Source organism: Rhinolophus ferrumequinum, chromosome 19 (genome assembly GCF_004115265.2).
Source record: "Rhinolophus ferrumequinum isolate MPI-CBG mRhiFer1 chromosome 19, mRhiFer1_v1.p, whole genome shotgun sequence".
NCBI classification, from domain to species: Eukaryota; Metazoa; Chordata; class Mammalia; order Chiroptera; family Rhinolophidae; genus Rhinolophus; species Rhinolophus ferrumequinum.
Genome location: NC_046302.1, coordinates 46294195 through 46318243, shown reverse-complemented (window position 1 = coordinate 46318243; position 24049 = coordinate 46294195). Strand labels below are relative to the sequence as shown.

The window sequence follows — 24049 nt, the reverse complement described above, 5'->3', positions numbered from 1 at the left end:
CTTATTACTATAGGCCCAGCACCTAGCCCATGCCTGGTGCCCAGTAGAGATTTACTGACTGAGTAGTAAATTAATAGTGAAGACTGTGTACTGAGTTAGTGAGAGCTAGAGGACTGGTCCCTAGGTCTGTCCCTCACGTGCTACTGACCCATTCACTTTGGGGTGGGGGCTATCAGGTATAATGTGTCACAAGAGTGTTGTTAGTACTGGATTGTTTTTATCTTTTGCATCTTGGCTTGACAGGGGGAGCAGTACTGAGGGACCAGGGTGCCCATGGGGCCATGGCCTCCATTTTCCATCTGCTCAGAACAGGAAGGTAGACGGCAGGTAGGGGGGAAGGTGTATCCAGCCTGGGTTCAGAGCAGGGTGGTGATACCTCAGAGAAAGGATGGAATTTGATGAGATTTGGCTTCTCTGGATTGCCACAGCCTAGAAGAATGTCTGAATATTCCCAAGGAGCTTTGAGTTGAAAATGACCAACCCAATGAAATTGTCAGCACCAGAACTAAGATCAGAAACTCATCAACATACAAATAAATGGCAAGAACCGGCTTCTCTTAACAACAGGTGGCGCATGGAAGGTGGTCCTTCCACCCTCTTTCTCTTTTGTTCCTTCTTTTTAGAGCAAAACAGACCAAACATTTTCATGTTTCCATCCTGTGGCCCCACACTCACTTGGAAATACGTTTCTATCAGATTCGAGCAGGTTTGCCTCATTAGATCTTTCTGTTCATCCTCGTCAAGATTTCCCTCTTGACCACTGTGGCATTATTTCCTTGGTTGGCCATCTCAGGGGAAAGGGGCCAGCAGTGAGGAGCCCTCAGCTGAGAAAGGAAAAGCTTAACAAGGAGTTGCCGCCCTGTGTTGCCTTCAGCCTCTGTGGCCTCCACAGAAACAGCACATTCTATTTAACAAGGATGTCAGTTTGCAAGTCCTGCTCACCCACTCCCCTTTCCTCCCCACACCTCCCTGCTCCTGAGCCCCAGCCTCTATGGGGAAAGAAGGGGGGCTGCTCTCCTGAGATTGAACCTGAACTGGAAACCAGCTTCTGTGAGCTCGGTTCCCCCGAGCAGAACTGTTGGCTCCCTCTTCTTCCAAAGGAAAATTTACGGCTCCAATTTTTACAATTTACATCTTTCATTAAATATTCCAGCTTTCTTTCCCCAAGGCTTCCAGCACTACTCCTGTCAAAAGGGACTACTTATTTCCCAAACCCTTTTTGCATTATTAGTTTCATTTATTATTTTTATGTTTTCTATTGGGTCCATGTACATATCATTTCTCTGAGATTCCCCAGAGCAACTGACAATGAGCTGGGAGCCATCATCTCTCAGCAAGGGAAGCTAAGATGCTGTTATGGGTTCTCCAGGGGAAATGTTTCTAGCTTGTGCATTTCAAATTAGCCCCAATTAACCCCTCATCAGCTGGCCCCAAAATGCCCATGCAGATGTCAAACCTTCTCCCCATTCCTGTCTGTTCCAGACAGTGGAGCATTTCAGGGGACAAAACATGATGTTTTGACTTCTCGGAAAGATGAAATGCCTTTCTCCCACACCCATTTATCTTTTGGAGACACTCAAAGTCTGAAAAGACTGGAGTTTAAAAACCCCATCATTGTCTTGGAGTAGAAAGGCTACTTAATTTTACTTGGTCTTTGAAAATTGTGGTAATTCCATTTTAAAAAGTTGGAACAGCAACAGAGCAGCTGTGTATTCTACGAGACCCACTGGAACATTGCAAAGGAGCCTTGTTGCAAGGTTATGGTTGGTGGCAATGACCATTACTGGATGCCCCATGTCACTTTTAGAATCAGCAAAGCCCTTTGACAAAGTCACCTTTCTTACCAGACACATTTTGAAAGTTAATCATGATTGTAAATAAATTCTCACTTGGCTTCTATGAAGCGGGAGTACCCCTTAGAAGGGTTTCTGTTTGTGGGCGAGAGAATAGCTGAGAGCACATGTTCTGATGACTCATGCCAGAAAACTAACTGGTTCTTTGGGGCTTGGAAAAACCCAAAAGAGTCACAGGGATGGTGTTATCATTGCTGGATTGGAAGCTCTCTGCTGGGTAGACCGTTGTCTCCTTCCCCTTATGTCGTCTGCAGTTATGCTTTAGCCTGGGCCTCGTGTACAGGGAGATGCCTAATATTTGTTGATCTTAATCACTCCATTTCTCTTCACCTGGGTAAAGGATAACTGACTGTCAGCCAGGAGGGATACAGAACCATGGTGGTCCTGAGGGGACCAGCCCCTCCTGAGTTGGGGACAGTTTTGTGACAGGCCCCTTTGTGTCCCCTTATCGACTCCATGGCTAGCCCTTCCATTACCTGCTCAGCCCCCCGAGACCTCCTCTGAATAGGTTCATTGTATTTGGTTGTGAAGTACATGGGAAGCTCAAGGTTAAATGGTAGTCCCCGATTTACTGTGTGCTGATTTGTCATGCATTCACCCATTCCTGGGCTCAGCCTTTCATACCACATGACTCAAAAGGCTGCAGATCTCTGGGAGACTGAAAATCCTAGTATGAACAAATGCAGTTATAGAAAGACCAAGTCGAAGGAGAAGTTCAGGTTGACCTATTTATACCCTCAAAGTTCTTCCTCACCCATTATCTCCTTTTCATATCCCATTAAAAATGACTCCACTTCTGTTGCATACTTCAGAGAGTATACTTCAGAAATTAAAATATTTTTTCTATTCTCAAGTGAAAAAATAAAACTCTGCCCAGAAGGAAGACTAGTCTTGGAACCTAAGTTTGAGTCAGACACGTTGACAGAGAAGAATTGATTCAAATTGGGCCAACACATGGTGTGTTTGTTTCTTAGAGGTAACAGTAAATTAGGAACAATAAAAAAGAGAGAGACATATTTTTAAAAATATATATCTTTTTGAAAAATGCCGTGTGTTTCTTATTAACCTCCTTGGGAATGGACTTCCGTTCATGTTGAGGCTTGTGACATGGTTTGATGTCTGTTGCTATACCCCCAGATGAATAGTAAGTCTCCGGAAAGGTACTTATAGTCTGTAATACTATTACCACTCGGTCTGCTGTGGGGTCCCTCAGTCATTTTTTCAATTAAAAAAGCCCCAATGCTCTATTAACCTTTTGTCTGCTGCTCCATCCTTCATACTGCCATTGCCCAGAGATGACGAGCCATGTATTAAAAAAGGCATATATTACTGTAAGCCACCTCCAATTTCTCTGTCATTAGAAAGATGAAGTATCATTTTTTCATTAAAAAATATGAGACAGTATGTCATCCTCACAACTGCCGGGCCTGCCTGCAATCTCTTTGTTACAGGAGATGAGAGGTGACTCTCACCCCTTAAGGTCCCGTGGCCTGGAAGCTCAACTGAGCCCCTCTCCATGGAAGATGGGCCAGGGAAAGGTTCCGTCCTCAGGATTCAAAGCTGTGGCCTATTGACATTTGTTTCCTGACAGCTGCTCTTAGTTGAAACACTGGCCTTGGTTTACCAGATGTTTGAGCAGTGGATAAAACTACACACTTCACACCGTCTACAGCTGTGCAGAAAATCAGATGGCTTTCTGAGGCCCCTTCCTGCCATCTCATGTGGGAAGCAAAGAGCTTTTCAAGGAAGCACAAAGTCTAGGCCATACGTTGTGTGCTGTGGGTCTCTCTTGCTTTCAAGACTTATAACAAGCTGCCCAGATTGACCAAGCAATCCGGTCAAATTGCCAAGATGTGTGTGGACTTAGGAAATAAGCTGAGCAAGGTATCCAGAACCCAGCCACCATTGTTATCTCTCTGGCGCCAGGTAACAGCCATTTAGGGTCAGTGTCCTGCCTTCAAGTTTCCAGAGCACTCAAGAATTGCCTTTCTTTTCCCATCACCAATTTTGGGGGCAAGGCTCTGAGACCGTTGTTTCTTTGGAAACACATCTTGGCTATATCCACTAGGGTATGGGGATAGGTTGCCCGTGACTCTTGTTAAAATCTCTGCTGGGTTGCCCCTACTGGATTTCCATGGAATCCTCTGCTCATTTTTCCGGCCAACCATAGAGGTAAGGCCCGATCTAGGGGAGGAAAGTGGAAGGTCTGGACCTCAGTCAACTGACTCACAGAAAAGAAGCTAGGCTTCTCATTCAATTCTACAAACATTTATGGACCGTGCTGTTTGGCAAAGTTTATGATTTCTGACCTCACTTGTGAAAACTGGGCAGCAATCCTTCCATTCATCTCTAACTGAGCACCATTCCTGGGCCCTTGTTTGCTTTTCCAAACCCAGCTCTTCCTCCTCGTGGAAGCGATAAAATTGTCGTCTGGCTTCCGTGTGCCAGATATCATGGGAGACAGTGCAATTGTTATTAGAGGTGTCAAACTGCTCAAGTTCAAATTCTGACTCTACTGTAAAGTACTAGCACTCTGCACTTGAAAAAGTTCCTTGACCTCTTCACCTGTTAAATTGGGCTATAACAGAATTTACCTCATGGGGTTACTCTGAGGATTTAATGAGATTATCATGAGGTCTGTGCCTGGCCCAAGGTTAAGTGCTCAACAAACTCTAGCTGCTATTATTTCCAGCTACTCACATACTTACCTCTGTAACCCTTATGAGAATCCTTCGAAGTAGCCGTTTTATCCAACTTTTATTGATGAGGAAATGAAGGTTTGAGAGGTTAAGTAACTTGCCCCAGCTCTCCCAGGGGGTAGGCTGTGGCACTGATGCGACTTTCCCCGTTGTGTCTCTTTCCACTGTAGCCTGAGGTACTAAATGCTCCTAACTCTCATCTCCTGCCCGGCCCTTCAGCAGATGATGTTTTCTATTAAAAATGAACCCCCACCCCCAAGGCATACACTTGACTCCCTCAGTGCCTCTCTGTTCTACCCCCAAGCCCTTCATGGCCTTTAGGTTAATCTCTACTCCATTCCGAGGCAATCAGCCAGTGTGCTTTTTATATCCCACCCCTTCAGCTTCCTTCAGGACTTGGCTCCAAGAATTTTCACCATCCTCTTGCCCCTGTATCTTCCATCTCTCCCTCTCCATGGGCTCAGTCCCCTCGATGACAAGTTTCTCCTACTAACGACCATGAGATGATGATCAGCAACCCTCTGAATTCCCCATCCACTGGTGGGCCGGAGTTAACTCCTACCAGCTCACAAGTGCTGATTGTTAAAATTCCAGGGATTCTGCAGGACAGTTGACATCATGTTAGTAGCTTGAAATCAGCCACAGTGGGAGTGTTTACACTAAATGGACATCAGCAAATGCTACTTGGACAAGTCAGGTCTTTATTGTTTGGGTCCTGAACGTTGGTTGTTAAAGTTTGCCAGCATGTCACTATTCCCATCCCGTATTTTATTTCCAGCTACCAGCATATTTCCCTTCCCTTTAAAACCAACTTCTTGAAAGTGTAGCTTACGCTGCTCTACCTCCTTTTCCTCAAATTATATCTACTGCCTCCAAAGGCAATAAAGCTTTTGTCTCCACTCTTACCATCGAGGTCAGCGATGACCTCCGTCCATTTTAACTCTGCAGCATTTGGTGCTGTTGATGTTCTCAACTTCTTGATAACCGTGTCTCCTTTGGCGGATGTGACACTATCCTGATTCCCCTTCTGCTCTGTTCACTGTTTGCCCTTTCCTCGGGGTCCCGAAGTTCTGTCTGTGTGCTGCTTCTCTCTTCTCTCTAGAGTCACCAGTCTTATCCCTGTGTGATATCAAATATGACTCAAATCCACTCGATTCCTGTAGCATATTCTTTATGTGCAATGCTTCTCATCTCCTCAGCCCGCTGGATTTTAGTGCAGCTGTGCTCAGCAGCTCCATGCCTGTATAAGAATGTTCTGGGTGTCTCTCCACTTTCCTGCCTTGGGCCTTTTTCTGAAGCTGTGGAAGACCCAGCTTGAGTGTAGACAGCATAGAGGAGCTAACACTTCTTGGGTGCAACCCTCAACCAATGGAGGATGTGGTACGTGGATAAAAGGTCCAGCTTCTCATCTTTAGAGGAATAGTTTTGAAGTGGTTACTACCATGTAGTTCCGCATGGTTCCTCAGAGAGTCTCCCGTGGATTGAACTCCAGTTGCCCACGGAGATAAGCAAATCAGTAAACCCATGTTTTGTTGGTTTTTCTTTATTCCCTGCCTCACTGTTCCCTCTCTTTTCTCTGCTCCCTGGCATCACCTCCCAACTAAACTACCTGCACCCAAGTCTCTGTCTTGGGATTTTTTTTGGAGGGGAAACCCACTCTAGAGTACTCCATGGCTGAAATTTCAGTGCGAGACTCACTGCAGATCTTCAGACCTATAGCACCTACAGATGTATATGAGCTCGTGACCGACATGACCCAAACTGAACCCGTTGTACTGATTTCTGCCCCCGTCTGTACAATCGATTTCTGCCTCTGTTCTTTTCTGCATTCTGGATCGCTCTGTGTTAGCATGAGCCACTCAAGTTCCCAAGCTAGAAAATGCAGAGTAGATTTCTCTTTTTTTACTTCAGCTACCACGTCAAATTACTCACTAAGTCTTCTAACTCTGAAATGACTCTCGATTTGTCCTGTATTTAGGAGAAATTGGTGGAAAACATTCAACTCATCAGAGGCTTTTTCTCCTCCAGCAAAGAAATTATAGAAGCCTCCCCAAGCATTCACAAAAGTGGCATGGAGGTTTTGCAGGAGCAGAATGCTCTCAGGACATCAGAAAGATATGTTTTCTCTACAAATATGTGTACTGTAGCTGACATGTTTTTGTTCCTCTTCTCAAGAAGTGGCTGCTGGTTCAACCACTAAATCACTGGAATTGTGGCTTAGTTTGATAAGCTTTGTTTTTGAAATGCCAACCAATGGAAGAAACAATCATTGTAATGTGATAAATAACAACTATAGCCCATTGGACCAATCTTGCTTCCTTAAACTTGTGGGGTCGAGACCCTTATTCTAGCTCTGGGATCCTGGCAGGTGCTTAGGAAGTGATAAACGGATGCATACTTCTGATGTTCCAAAGCTCTAACTGCTAGGGCACTGCTCCATTTTCAGAGGTACTAGATAAGAAGTGTCTCTTCAAACTTCACTGTTGAAGTGTGGCATCCCCCGCTCCAAAATACTGTAATTTTCTAGACCAAAAGTTGACCCCAGAGTCCTCCTGAGACAATGATATTCCCTCTCCCAGGAATTTGGAATGGGGATTCAGAGAGGCTGGCTCATTTATTTGCCAGCACTGGCTCGGATGTAACACTGTTAGTCAATGCAGATGCTCGTCGCAATTGAGGCTGCCATATTGGGGCAGCCATTTCGAGGCAATGATCGGTGATTAACATTGACAAGCAGCAGAAAAGAAAAAAGCAGAAGAAAGGTGCAGAGAGAAATATAAGTGAGCACCCAAGAGTATCCAGAGAGAGGCAGAAAGTTTTTTATCAATTTTACCCCTATTTATAGTGTGTATCTGGGAACTTGTTCTCTTATACTCCCTACATATTATCATATAAAGAAAAAATTGGAAATCATTTGAATAAAATAAACATACATTTCATAGAAAAGGAAATAAAAAATCATTGTTTAATATATGGAAAGATGCCCAGACTTACTTATAACAGGAGAAATGCAAATTGAAATGATCCTGAGACTTTGCTTTTTACTCATCCATTTGGTAAGTTCCAGAAGCTCGATAACACACTCTGATGGCAAAGCTGTGGAGAAATAGTCACGCTCATATGTTTTGGGTGGGTGTGTAGATTGATGAAATCTTGTCGGAGGTAATTTGGCAACATCTTTCAGAATAAAAAATGCATATAGCCTTGGTCCCAGTAATTTCACTTCTTGGAATTCATTCTACAGATACCTTGGCGTATCTGAGAAATGACGTACATCAGGTTTCTTCATTGCAGTATTGTTTGTAATTGTAAAAGACTGGAAACCATCTGAATAAATTATTGTACATCTATGCAATGAAAAACTTTGTGATAATAAATAGAGAAGTTCTTAATATACCCATATGAAAAGTTGTTTGATATGTATTGTTAACAGAAAAAACCTAGGTGTGAAACTGTATATATGAAATGCTAGAAGAGAGGAAGATAATAAAGCATATTGATATTTGTATGTTCTCTCTCTCTCTGGCAGATTACACAATATATCCACGGCAGTGGTCTGTTTGGGGTGAGCCCTAGGCAGATGGGGAACAGAGGTAGGAGGAAGACCATATTCTTTGTTTTTAGATTTAGGGACCATGTAAATACACTTCCTTTTAGTTATTTATTTATTTTACAAAAAATAAAATGGAAAAACAAAACAAAACACTCACTTTTCTGATTTAAAATGTTAATTTGCTTTTAAAATGTTTGATAAATTTCAACTTTTTTTTCTTAGACCTATAGGCAATTTACGTTTCTTATTTGGGAATTAGGCCATCCATATTTTTTGCCAATTTTTAAAAACAATTGAAGCTTCTTTTCTTATTGATTGCAACTGCATCCTCTATATTAAGAATATTAACATCTGTCTCTCATATATATTTCAAATATTTTCCCCAATTTGTTGTGTATCATACAGATTTTAATGGTATTTGATGTGATATATTGGAGTTTAAAATTTTTATGGAGTTGAACCCATCTGTTCTTTTATTTGTAAACCTTCCTTCACAAATATAATTAGAAAAGTTTCCCCTCTAAGATAAGGTATTCACCTATATTTTGTTCTAGTTCTTTTAGAATTGTTTTAATGTAAATCTGTAATTCTTTTGGAATTTATTTTTATGTACTGTACAAAGCCAGAATGTAGCTTTCCTTTTTAGCAAATGGCTAGTTGGTTGTCCCCAACTAGCTAGTTGGTTATTTACTAAAGTTACCCTGTGCCTACTAACTTGAAATGCTGCCTTTATCATAGAGTAAATTATTTTTACCCATGAGCCTGTTTCTGGGCTTTTTCTTGTACTCCTCCATTGATCTGTCTGCCTAGAACTGCACCACCAACCTGGACCTTGTTAAAAAACCACCATGTTCTTTTGAGCTTAGAGCTCTGTGCTTGCACACACTGTTTGTCTAGACCCTGGGCAGGACCTGAGCGCCCATCCCGTGACCCCCCCCGCCCTGAATCCCTGTAACATGCCTCATTGTCTGCTCTGTTGGGGGTGGGTGTACCTGCCCTCCACTCTCCTTGGATCTGAAGGCCATATTAGCCCTCTCCCCCAGTCCCCAAGCTGTTCCACTATAAGGCTATAGCTCCTATAGCCTTATAGAAGTTTTTACACTTCTCCCATGTGCCCACCATCTGGCATCGCATGTGGTTTCAACAGCGGAACAATGCAGAATCCACTAAATTCCAGTCTGGCCACGTGCTAGCATTTTTATGTTATCTCAGGAAAGAAACTTTTCCTCTCTCTGACCCTCAGAATCTTTGCCATCGAAATGAAGATGAGAATCCTTACCTCCTGAAGTTAGTGTGAGGATTCAAATAAATAATACCCTTAAACATTCCTGGCACAGGCCCTGGTACATAGGAGGTTCATTTATTTGTTTATTCAAAGTTCTCGTTCATCAAATATATATGAATGTTTGGATCGATTCATTCTGTCCTCCATCACCATGAGCTTGACTGTGCTGAATTAACTTCCCCCATAATGTCTTCCTAGACAAGGGAATAGGCGAGTCTGTTGATGGGTGCCAGCTGGCTTAAAACCAGGTAAGATCCCAAACCACCTCTAAGTGGGGCTTTGACCATTTTGGGGTGTGCACAGAGAGAAGGACAGGAGGGACTAAGCTCAGTACCTTTGAGCTCAGTGGGGAAGTAGGAGTGTCTGATATGTGTATGCACATATATATGTGTATATCGATGTATATATGTATATATACATATGTATATGTGTGTATAGGTATGTAAATATATTTGTATATACATATATATAATATATATGTTTTTTAATACATTCGTTTTTTTTGTTTGTTTCCAGCAGTGGCCAGGGAGTACCATTCCAAAGATTGAGAGAGATACAGAGAGAGGTTGTAGGTGCTTCCAGGTAAGAGCTGCACTCCATGCGCTTTCTCCCCTCCCCAGTGTCTCCTCCTACCTTTCATTTTCTCTCTCCCACACCTTATGCGCCCTCCAGAAGACTCAGAGCTGTTCTCATGTCTCTGCAGCAGCTCCCAGAGCTTCTAAGCTGAGCAGCTGTCAGTCAAACTTCCCGTCTCCTCCAGAGAGCGGGGTGAAATCTGTCAGTGTCATGGAAGAAGGTGGGGACGTGGGAAGAGTTGTGGGTGTCAAATGTGAACATGCATGAAAATCTGTGAGGAGAGAGAACAGGACCCCAGGGCCTGCACAAGAACCTCCCCTGACTTCCCTGGGCCGACTTAGTCTCTCCCTCCTGCAGGCTCCTGCAGAGTTGTTTTTCCCTCCTCAGTTTGGCTCTGTGATTACGTGTCTCCATATCTGTTTTCTCACTAGTGAGCTCCTCAAAGCCAAGGATGTGTTGTTTACCTGATGATCCTAGAACAGTGCCTGGAATAGAGTAGACAGTAAACACTTGGATGGAGGAGTTCCATGTATGTTCTGTTGGTCAGTCGTGAGTCTTCTACAATACCACGTGAGCGTGTCACTCAGCCCTGATGGTGTGACATGGATAGGGACAGCTCCTAGATGAATCGATTGCCCTGTTCCTGAGCTTTAGTGGGAGTGGCTTTGATTTCCCTGTCTTCTCTAGGATGTGCCGCATTGCATCCGGGCTCCCGAACTCTACACAGATGAAGCCAATGCCGGTCCACGTAGTCTGTGTTTCCCTCATGCCCCACTGAGATGAAGACTCTACTTGGCAATTGACAATAGTTTTAAAACAGGGGCTTTTGGAATAAGATCGAAGTGAGAGGGGTGCCGAGTCATGCATCCACTACTTATGTGACTCTGAGAAAGGGCCTCACTGCTATTTTCAGTAACTTTGAAGTGGGAAATAGACCCTGTTTCAAAGGGTTGGCATCAGGAGTAGGTGAAATAGCAGCTGGGAAGTGGTGAGCACCGTGGTGAGCACCGTTCTGAGCATACAGTAGGCGCTTGATAAATGTCAGCAATTGTTAGTAAGCTGCGTCAAGCTGTGAGTGAACAGCTATATTGGAGTAGATGAAAAGGGGAGAGAGAGAACTAAGATGAGTAGGTGAGTTTTACCTTTTTGGTTCTGTAAGCAGATGGCGTTCCTAGTCAGGCATTACTTAGAGGCATTTCAGGCATTGGGGAAGTGGGGTAAATTGAGGTACGGGGTTCTTTTTCAGGCCAGTCCTGGAGTCGTAGCACCTGAGCGCTCTCCACTAGGTCCCTGAGTAAGACTGCTTTCTGCTCTTTGTGGGTTTTTTCTTTTCTTTCCTTTCCTTTCCTTTCCTTTCCTTTCCTTTCCTTTCCTTTCCTTTCCTTTCCTTTCCTTTCCTTTCCTTTTCTTTTCTTTTCGGCTCTGGGCAAATTTCTAGAGGTGGCGTGACTTTCATAGTGATCACTCAGTGCACATTGATTGAACACCCACTTTCTCCCCCGCGCCCCAGGAGTTCCCAACCCACTTGCATAAACAAGGTAAAAACTCAGAAAAAGGTAAATCTTAATCCATGAGTTGAATAGCAGCTCAAAACATCCCAGCTTGGGGTCAGGGCGTAGTTTTAGCCCAGTGAGGGGTGATGAGAAGTACTGTGCCCCAGGAGAAGCAGACGGCCGGGGGCAGGGGCTGGTGAGAGCAGATGCCCTCCACAAAGGGGGGTGTGAGATGGACTCTGGACCTCCAGGAGGAGGTATCCTTCTTGGGAGTGGAGGAGGGAAATGGAAGCTGTCTTCTGGCCCTGTGTGTAGACTAGTCGGAATGGAAAGACAGGCTCATGCAATAGGCGAGCAGCCTGGGCAGGTGGGCCTTGACTATTGAACCTGAGAGTTTGGACTATATTCCAAACCATGGGTGGCTTGGAGCAAGGAAGTGACACCATGAAGGTGACATTTCCAGAATTTCAATTTAAGACTTTCCCGAGTGTTCACACCTTCACTGTGGATATGACACCCCCGCTTGGAAGAACCTGGGTGCCCCTATCTGGGGTTTTGTCCTGTACCTCCAAGACCAGCAGGGCAGGCTACTGCTCACTCAACCCCAGGTCCTGTTTTCTAAAATCTTTTGTGGCTGAAAAACAATGGTGTCATTTGGTCCTCACACAGCTTGCCGAGTAAGGAACCTGAGTAACTTGCCCAGTTTACACATTAAGTTAGTGGTGGTCTGGGGCAGAGATAAGCTCACCTCCAAGTTTCCTGAGCCCAAGGTCAGGGCACTGACCTCTGCTTCACAGCTGCCTCATGGAGCCATACCTGGTCCTGAGTATTGGATACACAAAGCTGATATAAGCTGAAATCTCTGCCTTTCAGGGCATTTTACACAATCGGAAAAAAGCCATTTCCCCAACATTTGTTTTCAAAATAACTGACAGACATTAAAGAAATGACTCAAATAAGAAATGTTACTTCAAGGCACTTAGGAAAAGGTGGCCTTCAACCCCGTCTCGCACCCCAATAGGCCTGAGGTTTGGCCATGAACCTCAGTGCGAGACTGGTAAAGGGTGTGCAGCATCCGAGCAGACGTTTGGCCATGTGGACCACCAATGGGGACACCCCTGTCCAGTGGCCTGATGGCAGAGAGCCCGATTTATTGCTGGGAGCTAAATGGTTGCTATGGGTACGACTGGCATAGCCCTGGGCTCCCCACCTTTCTGGATTGGCCCAGGACAAAAATCCATTTCAACCCCTTTGTGGCCCTTTTGGAGCCAGGTCTGGAGACCATCCAGGAAGCTAAATAAGTAGGAAAGCAAGGAGACAGCAACCCAATTTGGCAATTAGCCCACATCAGGCCAGGCAAGATGGATTTTCACCTTCTAGGAAATTGGCATGAAGAGCAGAGGGAACCCTTACATTTTTCTTTCCCATTCTGGTCTCTTTCCAGCGAGTTGAAAAATCTATTTTGCAAAACATATGGGCACAGAAAGAACCCAAACCTAAGGAGAGTTTTTGCCATTTGATGTATCATCCCTTTTATTTAAAATGATGAAAGAGAGAAAAATGTTTTTCAAAGTGACATCATTTATCTTATGATAATCAATGAAACCCTCATAAACTAATATATTAAAGAAAACATTTAAGCTCAAACCAAGCAAAAATGGGAGCGATCTTAGAAGTAACCCCAAGGCTCTGAGGGGAGATGCAGTGGTCCTACTCTGCTCCCCTTTCTTCGGTCAGTTGTTTAATTTTCTGGACACTCTTCCCTGTCTGCCGGGGGGGGCTGATCACTAAGGAACCACAGGACTGATTGCTTCCCGCACTTGTACTGCCATAAATATAATGAGGCCCGCTTGACACCCTCTGTTTGGGACTGACCTTGATTATTGCCAAGTAACCGAAGGCCAGGACACCTCTGCCGACTTCTCTGGGCTCCCTTCTTTCCAGAGAAGCCAGACAAGCAGGGTTTGACGTTCCTGGAAATCCTGGTGTTAGAACACGGGGCCTCAGGCAAAAACCAGTTCAAGGCACGTGTTTATTCATGTGCTCCCGGTTTGCCTGGAGGAGAGGAGGTGAGGAGGTGTTTGTAAGGAACCTCTCCCTCCCTTTCCCACCTGTGCCCACCTGTGCCCACTTGTGCCCACCCGCGGGAGGGGAGGCAGCGCCTAGGAGTCTGTCAGGAGAATCGCTTCTGGGTAATTTTCCATTTTCTGGAGTTTCTGACCCAGTTTAGCATGCAGAGCCCCAGATGCACTGGGAAAGCTGCACCACCGGTGGTTCCGCCTTCCTGCTGAGGCCAACTTCCCTGGGGGCTGAGGGAGGGCGCTGGCTGGTGGTGTTTGGAATAAGGTTTCAAGGTGGGTTTAGGGGTCTGATTGGGATCCGAGGGTACCAGAAGGCTTCCTGCCACCAAATAGCTTACTCAGCAAAATGTCTCAGGGCCTGGAGCTTCACCATGCTGTTTTGTGCGTATAGGCTAAGCATTGCTTGTTTGCTTTCTTTAAAACAATGCATGTTGGGAAGCACTCCCCTCTTGACTGTCTCCTGTTGGAGGTCAGGCCGTTGCTCCTTCATTCAATCCTAATTTACTGAGTATCCTGTGTTCTAGGGACCATACGAGGCATTGAGGTTAGAATGAGGGGAGGCTTGGATCATGCTACCACAAGGTGACAAGCATATAAGAAAGGCCAAGAGAATGGTGGAGATCTTGCTCTGCCATTGTTGCTGTTGAACCCACCCGAACAGCCCCGAACCTTCCATCTACTTCTTATTTGTTGAATCCACTGTAGTCAGGCTAGTTGCTGCTCCCAAGGAGTCTAATGTGGATGAAAGATAGATGAGTAGATAAGTACCAAAAAATAATGCTGCACTCGACCTTTGCAGAACCACTCTCCTCCCTTCCTCTCCTGCCTCTGCTCCGGGGAGGTGGACCTGGGAGTCTGCATTCATGGGCTTCCTCATCCTCTGGCTTCCAGCAGGGTTGGGCCAATGCAGGTCTCTGGCAGGAGGTCAGAGGCTTGGATGAGAGTGAAGCCAGGGTGTTTACTCCCCCAGACCCTTCCTCCTTGCATGGGCCACCCTTTGGAGTGGCTGAGTTCTCCTAACAAAGGCAACAGCTTTTGTGGGGCAGCCCTCTTCTTTAGCTACAGCTGCAGCTCTCTTCAAGTTCTGGGACCTGGTCTCCTTTCAGACCTAAGGATGGAACCTCTCTCTGCTGTGCTAACCCCAAGTGTTTGCCGTCCTTTGCTGGCTTCTTGTAACCCTGACCATACTTTGTAAGAGTCCCTGCACCCCACTCTCCTGTGACCCTAACTGAGTACACCATCTGTTTCCTCTGGGGCCTGATCATGCTGGCCCCAGATGCGTACTTCTGCCCATCGTGATGCTAGGTAGGCATAGCTCTAGAATCATATAAATGCATAAAAAATAGATGAGTTTACATCACTGTGTCACACTTGGTCCTCACAGGAAGCCTGCGATGGACGCAGAAGGGAAACTGAGGAGTCTGGGCGGAACAGCTGCAGAAGCTCCCACAGCTAGTTAGGGCCGGGCTGGCCTTTTGACCTCCCACATGGCAGACCCTCCTGTGCGGAGAGCCCTCTCTGCTGCAGGGACTGGTCAGCATCGCCTCTCCGAGCTTCCATTGTGCTTGCGGCCTCCCTTTCCCCTACCCCCACTGGGCTGCAGAATGGGAAATGCTGCCTCCAGCTCTTTGTTCCACACTAACGAAGCATGTTCTACGGGGAGCTGGGGGTTCCACTTCGATTTTCAGGACCTACAAATAACGCTCTACAGCACATTGTTTGCTAGAAATTACCCAGAGTTCAGCTCTTTCGCGCTCATTCTGCTATATGGAAAGAAGCCACAGCAACAATCGATGGGTTTTCCATGGTCTCTGACTGTCCACTCGCTCTTATTCTGCCGGCTTTATTTTGCTTATGCAGTCCCAGCTGCGATTATCAATACACGCATTCACGGCTCCTGGGCCTGACTGTAGCAACAGTAATAAGATTTGGGGAGGGGGGTTGTCGATCTACCAAGGTTACAATCTCCGGATTGAGGGAGGAGGAAAGAGGGAGGGAGGAAGGGAGAGTGCATGAGAGAGCCAGCGGTGAGGTGAGCTCCAGGAGGAGGAAGCAGAGAAAGGGAAAGACGAGATCCAGCACAGCGATGCAGCCTCTCCAGGCAAACTGGAGCCCTGACACATCCATCTCGGGCTCAGACTCACCTCACTCACAGACCAAACCCAGCTCCAGCTGTTCCCTGTCACCCCTTCAATCCTTTAAATACAGGCTGATAAAACCAGCAGGTTGCAGGATAAATTAACATGTTCAAGCAATTACCAAGGCTTTATGATAATGCAAGTACAAGGGGCTTAGGGGTTAGTTCTGGAGGAAAGAAGATGAACTTCTGATTCCCTCAGATTGTCTTTAAAAGTCTTCAAGTAAAAAGGAGACAGTTTCCTGATGGAGTGGGGCCGGGGCTGGGGATTATGCCGTCAACTGATTTGCAGTTCCCAAGCTAGTCTGAAATTTCATTTCAAATCTTCAGCCAAACCAGGTTTCGTTAGTAAGCACCTTCATGTTTAAATTATGTACTTGTAAATGTCCTTATTTATCCCTCTGATAACTCACCTAAGCACATGCTTAGATTTATGATCCTTTTACATAATAAAAATCGTCCAATAGTTTGAATAGGACTCTAGGTGGACCTAAAAATATCGTGGGGTGTGTGAGTGAGGATTGTGTATATGTGCGTGAATATTGCTGGTAAAAGTTGTACTTTGAGTCACACACAGCCATGGAAGACAGAATTCAATCAGTTATATTAATATCCATACGAGCATAGCCCTAACAGAGAGGACGAATAAAAAAATAAATCAGGATGGAAAGGAGTGGCAAATAGATTATTGAACCCAATCAAGTATGCAGTTACCTGAGGAGAGGTTATAGATACTGTGTGACTTGAAAATGAACTCAAATCCTGACCTGGGAGACCCAGAACTTCATAACCACTCCATTCTTTGAGATTTGGAAACCATGAGCAGTGACCTTTCGTAAACATGGCTTTTGCCTGGATAATTGGGTTGCAGATAAGAATCTGGTCAAATGATGGTTACCAGCCCTGGTTATTCCTAAGAAACCTCAGCTAGTAGACAGAAAAAAAGCATTGGGAAGGAAACCGCCAAATTTGTTTAGGATGACAAAATTGTTTCCTTCGAGTGCAAGCATGTTTTATTCCAGGAGTTGTTTTTTTTTTTCTGTGTTTATTCGTAAGCATTATTATTTTTTTAATTAAAGTTTATTGGGGTGACAATGGTTAGTAAAGTTACATAGGTTTCAGGTGCACAATTCTGTAATACATCATCTATATATCACATTGTGTGTTCACCACCCAGAGCCAGTTCTCCTTCCATCACCATATATTTGATCCCTTTTACCTTCAGCTACACCCCCCTACCCCTTACCCTCTGGTAACCACTAAACTGTTGTCTGTGTCTATGAGTTTTTTTTCTTTGTTCGTCTTGTTCTTTATTGCTTTCAGTTTTATACCTCACGTATCAGTGAAATCATATGGTTCTCGACTTTTTCTGTCTGACTTATTTCACTTAGCAAAATAATCTCAAGGTCCATCCATGTAGTCGCAAATGGCACTGTTTCGTCTTTTCTTATGGCAGAATAGTATTCCATTAATCCAAGAGTTTTTAAAATCAAAAATACAAATGTTTAAAAAATCAAACTGGTATTTTTGTGTTAGGCAATTCTGTGCATATTGGTCACTTAAGTTTGTAACTTTTAAGAGAATTTGTCTTCTGTAGTAACAGTTCTGCCTTGTGAGCTTAGTTTAAAAATGTGAGCTGAGTGAGTCATTAGACTTGTGATCTTAAATGGAAACCTTATGAAATTAACATACAGAGTTAAAACATCTCGGAGAACCTAGGGTTCACCATACTCATAAGTTTAATTTATTAGATTTATAAGAATATAGGTAGCTGGGAGGTTTTTGTTTGTTAAATCAGTCAAATCAGGTACTTTAAAAGGAAATGGAACACAGTAAATCTATAACTGCAGTTTAAAATATTTAAAGGAATTTAATTAACCAGGTTTATAAATGGAATCACCCATGAATCAAAGTCTCCCTTAAAGTGGTTGTTAAAACTTGTTAGACTTACACATAGAATAACGTGATTTATAAGCTAAATGTAAAACTAAGTGAGAAGCAGGTTTTTAAATCCAACTCTTTAAGGAGAAACAGTAGAACATAGTGGTTAAGAGTTTGGTTGCTGGAGCCAGCCTGCCAGGGTTTAAAAGCCAGCACGGCCATTTAATCGCTGTGTGATCCTGAGCAGATAAATTAACCTGACTGTGCCTCAGTACCCTCCTCTATGAAACAAGAGTGCTGATGTTAATAGCAGGGTATTAATAGAGCGTTAAGCAAGAGAATAGATTTAAGCTCTTAGATAGTCCCAGCCATAGCATAAGACCTCATTAAATGTTAGCATTCATTAATAATACATCAAAAATCTTATTTTTAAACCCACACCTGAAGTAGTTTTTCTGTATCCAAAAACCCACCTATGAGAACAGCAAAGACCTCAGTGATATGCATGTCTAGATAAGACGCTTCTGACATAGCCCAAAGAAATGCTTTGCAAAGTGAAAAACAATCAGTCAGTTAACCTCTTTTCCCTCTTAGTTCTAAGTACTTGGCACTCAGTTGCCTAACTTGTCTGGGCTGGTCACGTGTCAGAAGTGGTGGTCCAGGTGGCACCATCTCCAGGTGTGGCTCCAACCTCTGCCTCTGTCAGGCATTTCTGCCAGCATCAAAACATTTTGTTAGCACTTCATTAGCAAACAGTCATTAGTATCTAATGATTCCGAGTTACATAGTGACCCAAAGTCATGTGGATAGGAGATCACTTTCTTCTTTGCATTAAAAAAAATGTATTTTATTATGAACATTTCCAAATATGCTTAAATATTAAAGAGGAAAAGAAATTTTGTCTTCAGTAATGGCAGACTGGATAATTCAGAATAAACCTCTCACTTAGAACTAGAGAACCTGGACAGGACCTAAAAGGTATCAGTTTGAAGGCATTGAAAAAGTATGATGCTGAGATCCAACCAAACAAGAAAGCCTAGAGAGATGAGCTTGGCACTGGGGGGTCGAGTTTGACCATAGAAGTACCTGCTTATCTCAAAAGACAGAGACCAAAAAGTGAGGAGAGCTTATAAGGCTGGGAGATAAAATCTGGGGGTATAGCAAGGAAGGGCGATGGTTAAACCCCACCCCGTGTTAGAGTGGGAACCCAAAGGGCTAACCCCTGGAAGTAAGGGTGAACCGAATATACATATATACCATCCCTTGTAGAAACTGAACACTTAAAGAAGAAAACTGAGGTAGAGAACTTTTCATTACTAGATATCAAGTCTTATAAAGTTACAGTCATTAAGACAGTGTGGAACTGGCAAAAGGATAGACAAATAGGCCAAAGCAACAGAACAGGAAGTTCAGAAACAAATTCACACATATGCAGACACAGCGATTTTTACAAAGATGGCACCGCACACCAGGAAAAAAGACAGTTTTGTTTTGTTTGTTTGTTTTTAAAGCAGAAGATAATACAGAAAAATATCTTCATGATTTTAGGGTAGGCAAAGTTTTCTTAAACAGGATACAAAGAGTACTAGCCATAAAATAAAAGATTAATAAATTGGACTACAAGAAAATTTAGAACTTCTGCTCATCAAAGGACAGCTTTAAAAGTGTCAAGACAAGCTACTGTGGAAATATTTGCAACACTTACAAATAACAAAGGGCTCAGATCTAGAATATATAGAGATATTCTTACAAAACAATAAAAAAAAATGTGGCAGGAAAACCCAGTGGTATAATAGACAAGATTCTTGAACAGATTCTTCACAAAAGATCAAATTTTGGCAATGGACTACATCCAAATAGCAACTGAATTTTAGAAGACTCTCCATGAGCCCAGGGCACCTAGCATATGGTCACCCTTTCCTTGCTCCATTAGTTTTGAGAATCTATGCATTTTCTTGGACTATAAAGTCTCTGTACACATTTGAAATTATTTGGAGAACTAGGAACAGGTTCTTTCCATAAGGTGTGCATGGCAAAATTGGTAAAGAAAAGTGGTAATTAAAGTTTTGAGGCAGAAAGAAAGAGAAAAAAATTTTTAGCATTGGGATTAGATATGAAATTATTCAGGATACAAACACAGCTCATTGGTAGTGGATAATGCAGCTCTGGAATAAGCCCTTCCCATTGCTGAATTCAACCAGAGTCCACCAAGGGGTTTAAACACCAAAATATACAATCAATCAAAAAACAGCTAAGCGAGCTGGATAATCTGGCCCAAAATCCACTCTCTTCACCTAGATCTCGTTCTGGTTCTATTTTAGCCTCAGCTACTTCCCCCTCCTCCCACCTTTGCCCCTTACACACACACACACTCACACACACACACACACACACACGCATGCACATTTACTGTGATTTCTTTTGTAGTCAACCAATAAATCTGTTTTTATGCTAATCATCTTCAAAGGTGAAAGACAGCTGTACTGGTAATTGCAGTGTTATAAAGCTAGAAGAGACCCTGGTCATCATCTTAATCAAAACCCCCTTTTTGCAAAGGATGGAACTGAGGCCCTGAAGTCATTGGTGACTTGGCCCGGGTCAAATTTGAGCCACTTGATTACAGACCTAAGATGAGAACTCAAGGGCCTGTATTTCAGGGCTCTTTTCAGTCCACCATATTGCTTTGCTCATTCAAGAATACAGTAAACAGGGTTTTCTTTTGGGGTGATGAAAATGTTTTGGATCTAGATAGAGGGGGTAGTTATATAACTGCATGAATGTACTAAATGCCACTGAACTGTATACTTTAAAATGGGTAATTTTACGTTATGTGAATTTCGCTTTAGTGAAAAAGAATCTTCAAAACAAGCATACAGTGAGAAATTAATTGCATCAGAGCCCCTTATTAATTGTACAGGAACAAATCCAGCTGAACAGCATTAACCTCCCAAGGCCAGTGTTATTAATTCAGTCCCCTAATATCATGGTGGTCCACTGTACAATGCTGGGTAAATAAGTCTCTATGTGTTGGCTTTCATGTCTCTTCAGTTTAAGACCGGCGCAGTTGTTTTCAGGGTACTGTAATGTCGGGGAATTATGTTTAAGCCATCCTTAACTCCTGCAGCCCACATTGATCTTTCCCTTCTCTGAAACTCCAGCGCTTATAGCCTGAACCAGATGATTTAGAACTTAATTATGTTCTATCTTGCGCTGTTCTTTAATTGTTTGATGTGGGATAATCTTGTCTTGCAAGAAGGCTGTAAGAACTTTGAAGTCAGACACTCCGTGTTTTATTCATTTATTAATGCATTCATGTATTCATTCATGGATGCGTGTAGTAAACACTTTTTACCACCAATTCTGTGCCAGATGCTGAGGACCCAATGGAGAGCATGATGTATTATCGAGCCCTGATGAGGAGTTCAGGGTCTGTGTAATTCCCTTAGAGCCTGCTGTGGCACAGGGCACACGGCTCCACCAGCACATAGGCTGACAGTGCAGAGACTACCCCCCTCCAGATTCCTTCTTCTGAGGTCCCCTATTCCAGGGAATGGCGTCACAGCTCTCAGTCAGAACATCGACTGTCCTTCTCAGTCACTTTCCCGTGCCCCTCCTTGTCTCCGTCCCCCCCAGACTCTCTGGGGCATCTCTAGCCTGGGTTCTGCAGTTGCTTTGACCGAATCTCCCTGCTGCCATTTCCACCCCATTTCCACTCTCTGCTCACCTCTTCTCCTATTGCAGCTGGGAAGATCTTTCTCAAACGCATATCTGAATTCATCACTCCCTTATTTAAAACTTCCCACTGGCCTCTCAGTGCCCTTAGGAGCGACGAAGCCCAAACCCTTAGTCAGGCTTGCGAAGCCCTTTGTGATTTGCACACTCATGATTTCTCCAGCCTCATTTCTCCTCATTTCCCCATCGTCCATCGTCCAACATTTTTCAGTTCCTCATACGATGCCGAGCAATCTGTTGCCTCACTCTTTGCACATGCTCTTCTTTCTTCCTGCGGTTGTGTTCTCCCCTTCTACCCCATGCTCTGTGCCTGCTAACTCCAGCGCATCCTCTAAGTTTTAGCTCGGACATCGCTTCTTTCTCACTGATCGCCATTCCTGACCTCCATCAAGAGCTAGGGTCCCTACGGCTCTCTCTGCTTTCCTGGCCAGTGTACTAAGACCGTTAGAATGTTCTCTTTCCCCATTCCCTCCGTTTCATCCTCTAGACTAATTGTTCTAGGAGGGCAGGGACCAGTTCAGCTTGTTTATTTCTGTCATCTCAGGGCCTAGCATCTAAGAGATGCCCAGTAAATACCTGTTGATGTAATTGAATTGGATTACATTGAAGATAAAGGGAAAAAAACCCTACTTGAGTCACTATCCATCCCTGAAAACTAGGAACCATCTCCTCCCCAGATGAATGAGTTGCAGAGACAAGTGCCTTGAGTGTCCTGACTCTGATCCAAAAGGCCTCCCTCTAGCCTGTTGGGGACACTTGGCCCTATATGTGACAATCTGAAACAAACCTGAAGGTCCAGAGTGAAAAGGCTCTGGAGGCCACGAAAACCACTGGAAGTCCTGAGAGCCTGAGCTCAGGAAAGGGTGCTCTGGGATGGACAGGAGAGCTGTGTGCAAATATCTAAAGATTTACCTACTGAAGAGAGTTCAGAGGGCCACCTGAACCCACAACAAGTTTTGAACACTAAGGAGGGAGCCTCCTACAGTGAGCTGGCACCATTCTGGAGTTTTATACCCTTTGGATGCCATCTTGCTCCACTGGGGCAAAGGGGTAGGAGACTCAGCAGATTTCAACCACAGCAATGTCTAACATGCGTCAGGACCCCATGTGGTGTGGCTCCAGCAGCACCAAAAATGTCCCCTCATGTTGGAACGCCCCACCCTGTCCGCCTTGGTTAGAGTCCCTCCCTTCAGCTCAAGGCATATGGATTGCAGTTAAAATGCTGATTCCCCCTTGACTGGACGCCTGGTGAAGGGTAAGGGTAAGTGAGAGATCCAAGGTTGGGCTCCAGGAAGGTTTTCTGGGAAACTGGGTCAGCAAGGGGGAGGAGGAGTGAGGTACCTAGAGCACAGTACCTAGAGCAGGGGAGCTTAGGAAGCAGGATCAGCATCCTGTCCTTCACTCTCTGTGAGGTCTGGTCCTGGCCTCTCATGGACTGCGCTCAAACTAGGGGACACTGGTGGGCTGTTCCTCTGAGAGGCCATGGGGGGTGACAAGAGCTGCCTTTGTGGAACTCAGTGACATTTGGTCCAGGTTCCTCCCTGTCCTCAGGTAATCATGAAGAACTCCTTAAACTTGCTCTCAGGTTTAGTATATTATGGGATGCCATGCCAAGAGGGAGGATTTTCCCACCAGCGCAATAGCATGGTAGAATTTTAAACAGAGAACACCCCCAAGACAGGCACAGAGTTACGACCCCACAGTACAGAACCCCTCATAGTACAGAACCCGGAGCAAAAGAATGAGGGGACAGAACTCCCCCTCAGCAGAGAAAAGGTTGATTTTCTTCGTGATGAGATCTGTACTTTGCCCAGTCCAGAAGAAAGACCAAGAAATATTCTCTCAGTGCCTGTTGGCTCTTGAGAAGTGAAAGATGAGTCATTGGATGTTTCTTCCAGAGCTGGAGGGAAACTTTGGCTGTGGAGTCTCTGCCTCCCTCACAGCTTTCAGAGGAGAGCTGCAGAAATAATACCAGTCTAATCCCCTTAATCACCTAATGGGTATTTTAAGTCCAGCTTGTTAATACCTGTTCTTTCCTATTTCAAATTACTTCCCGCCTTCTTTTTTTTTTTTCCTCCTGTTTTGGTGCTTGGAGTCAGGGGTTTGTCACCAGGGACTGTTAGCAGGGAGTGTGGCTGCAGCGAGTCACAGATTGACTTAGGGATATACCCCTGCCCCTCAGAAGTGAGGTAACCAGCAGTGAGGAAGCACTTTTTCTGCTGCGTCCCCACCTCCCTGTCTGTTACATTGCTCAGAGGGGAGATCAACGGGCCCGATAGAAATACTATTTATCGGCGGCTCTCCATGAGGTGTTTTGGCTGCTGGTGCCTTTTCCCAGCTGTAAACGTCGTTCAGCAACTGGCTACAGTGGGCAGTGGGTGGGAGAGAAGGAACTGTCAGTGTGAGCCAGAGGGGCTTCCTTTGCCTTTGTCAGCATTATACTGACTGATATCATGACATGTGAGTTACAGCATGGCTGGCCCGCATGTCAGGAGCAATAGCCCCATGGGGGGTTGGCAGGTGGGAGATGGGTCAACTGGGGAAATGAAGCTTAGCCAGTCGCCAGGGCTTTCTGCTTTAGATCCCTCTTATCGTATCCCCACAACACAGGAAGAAATGCTCAGCTGTTTAATGTCTGTCTTCTTCCATTAAACAGTAAGCTACATGAGGGTAGAGACAGTGAATGAATGAATGAATGAATGAATGAATGAATGAATGTGAAAGTAATGGGAAGGGACATGAGGACACAGCCCATTTCA

General features: G+C 44.4%; 1 protein-coding gene across 3 annotated transcripts in view; it reads left to right on the top strand.

Moving 5' to 3' along the window:
• LOC117011643 (uncharacterized) overlaps nucleotides 1-24049 on the top strand; it is a 193559-nt gene that overhangs the window by 137931 nt on the left and 31579 nt on the right. For 2 of the 3 annotated variants that reach the window (XM_033087112.1, XM_033087113.1), the window contains exon 2: nucleotides 9907-9972. In XM_033087112.1, the coding sequence (XP_032943003.1) occupies nucleotides 9907-9972 (66 nt within the window). Of the gene's footprint in view, nucleotides 1-8081; nucleotides 8146-9906; nucleotides 9973-24049 lie in introns of all 3 variants that reach the window. The other variant, XR_004421041.1, reaches the window with a different exon arrangement.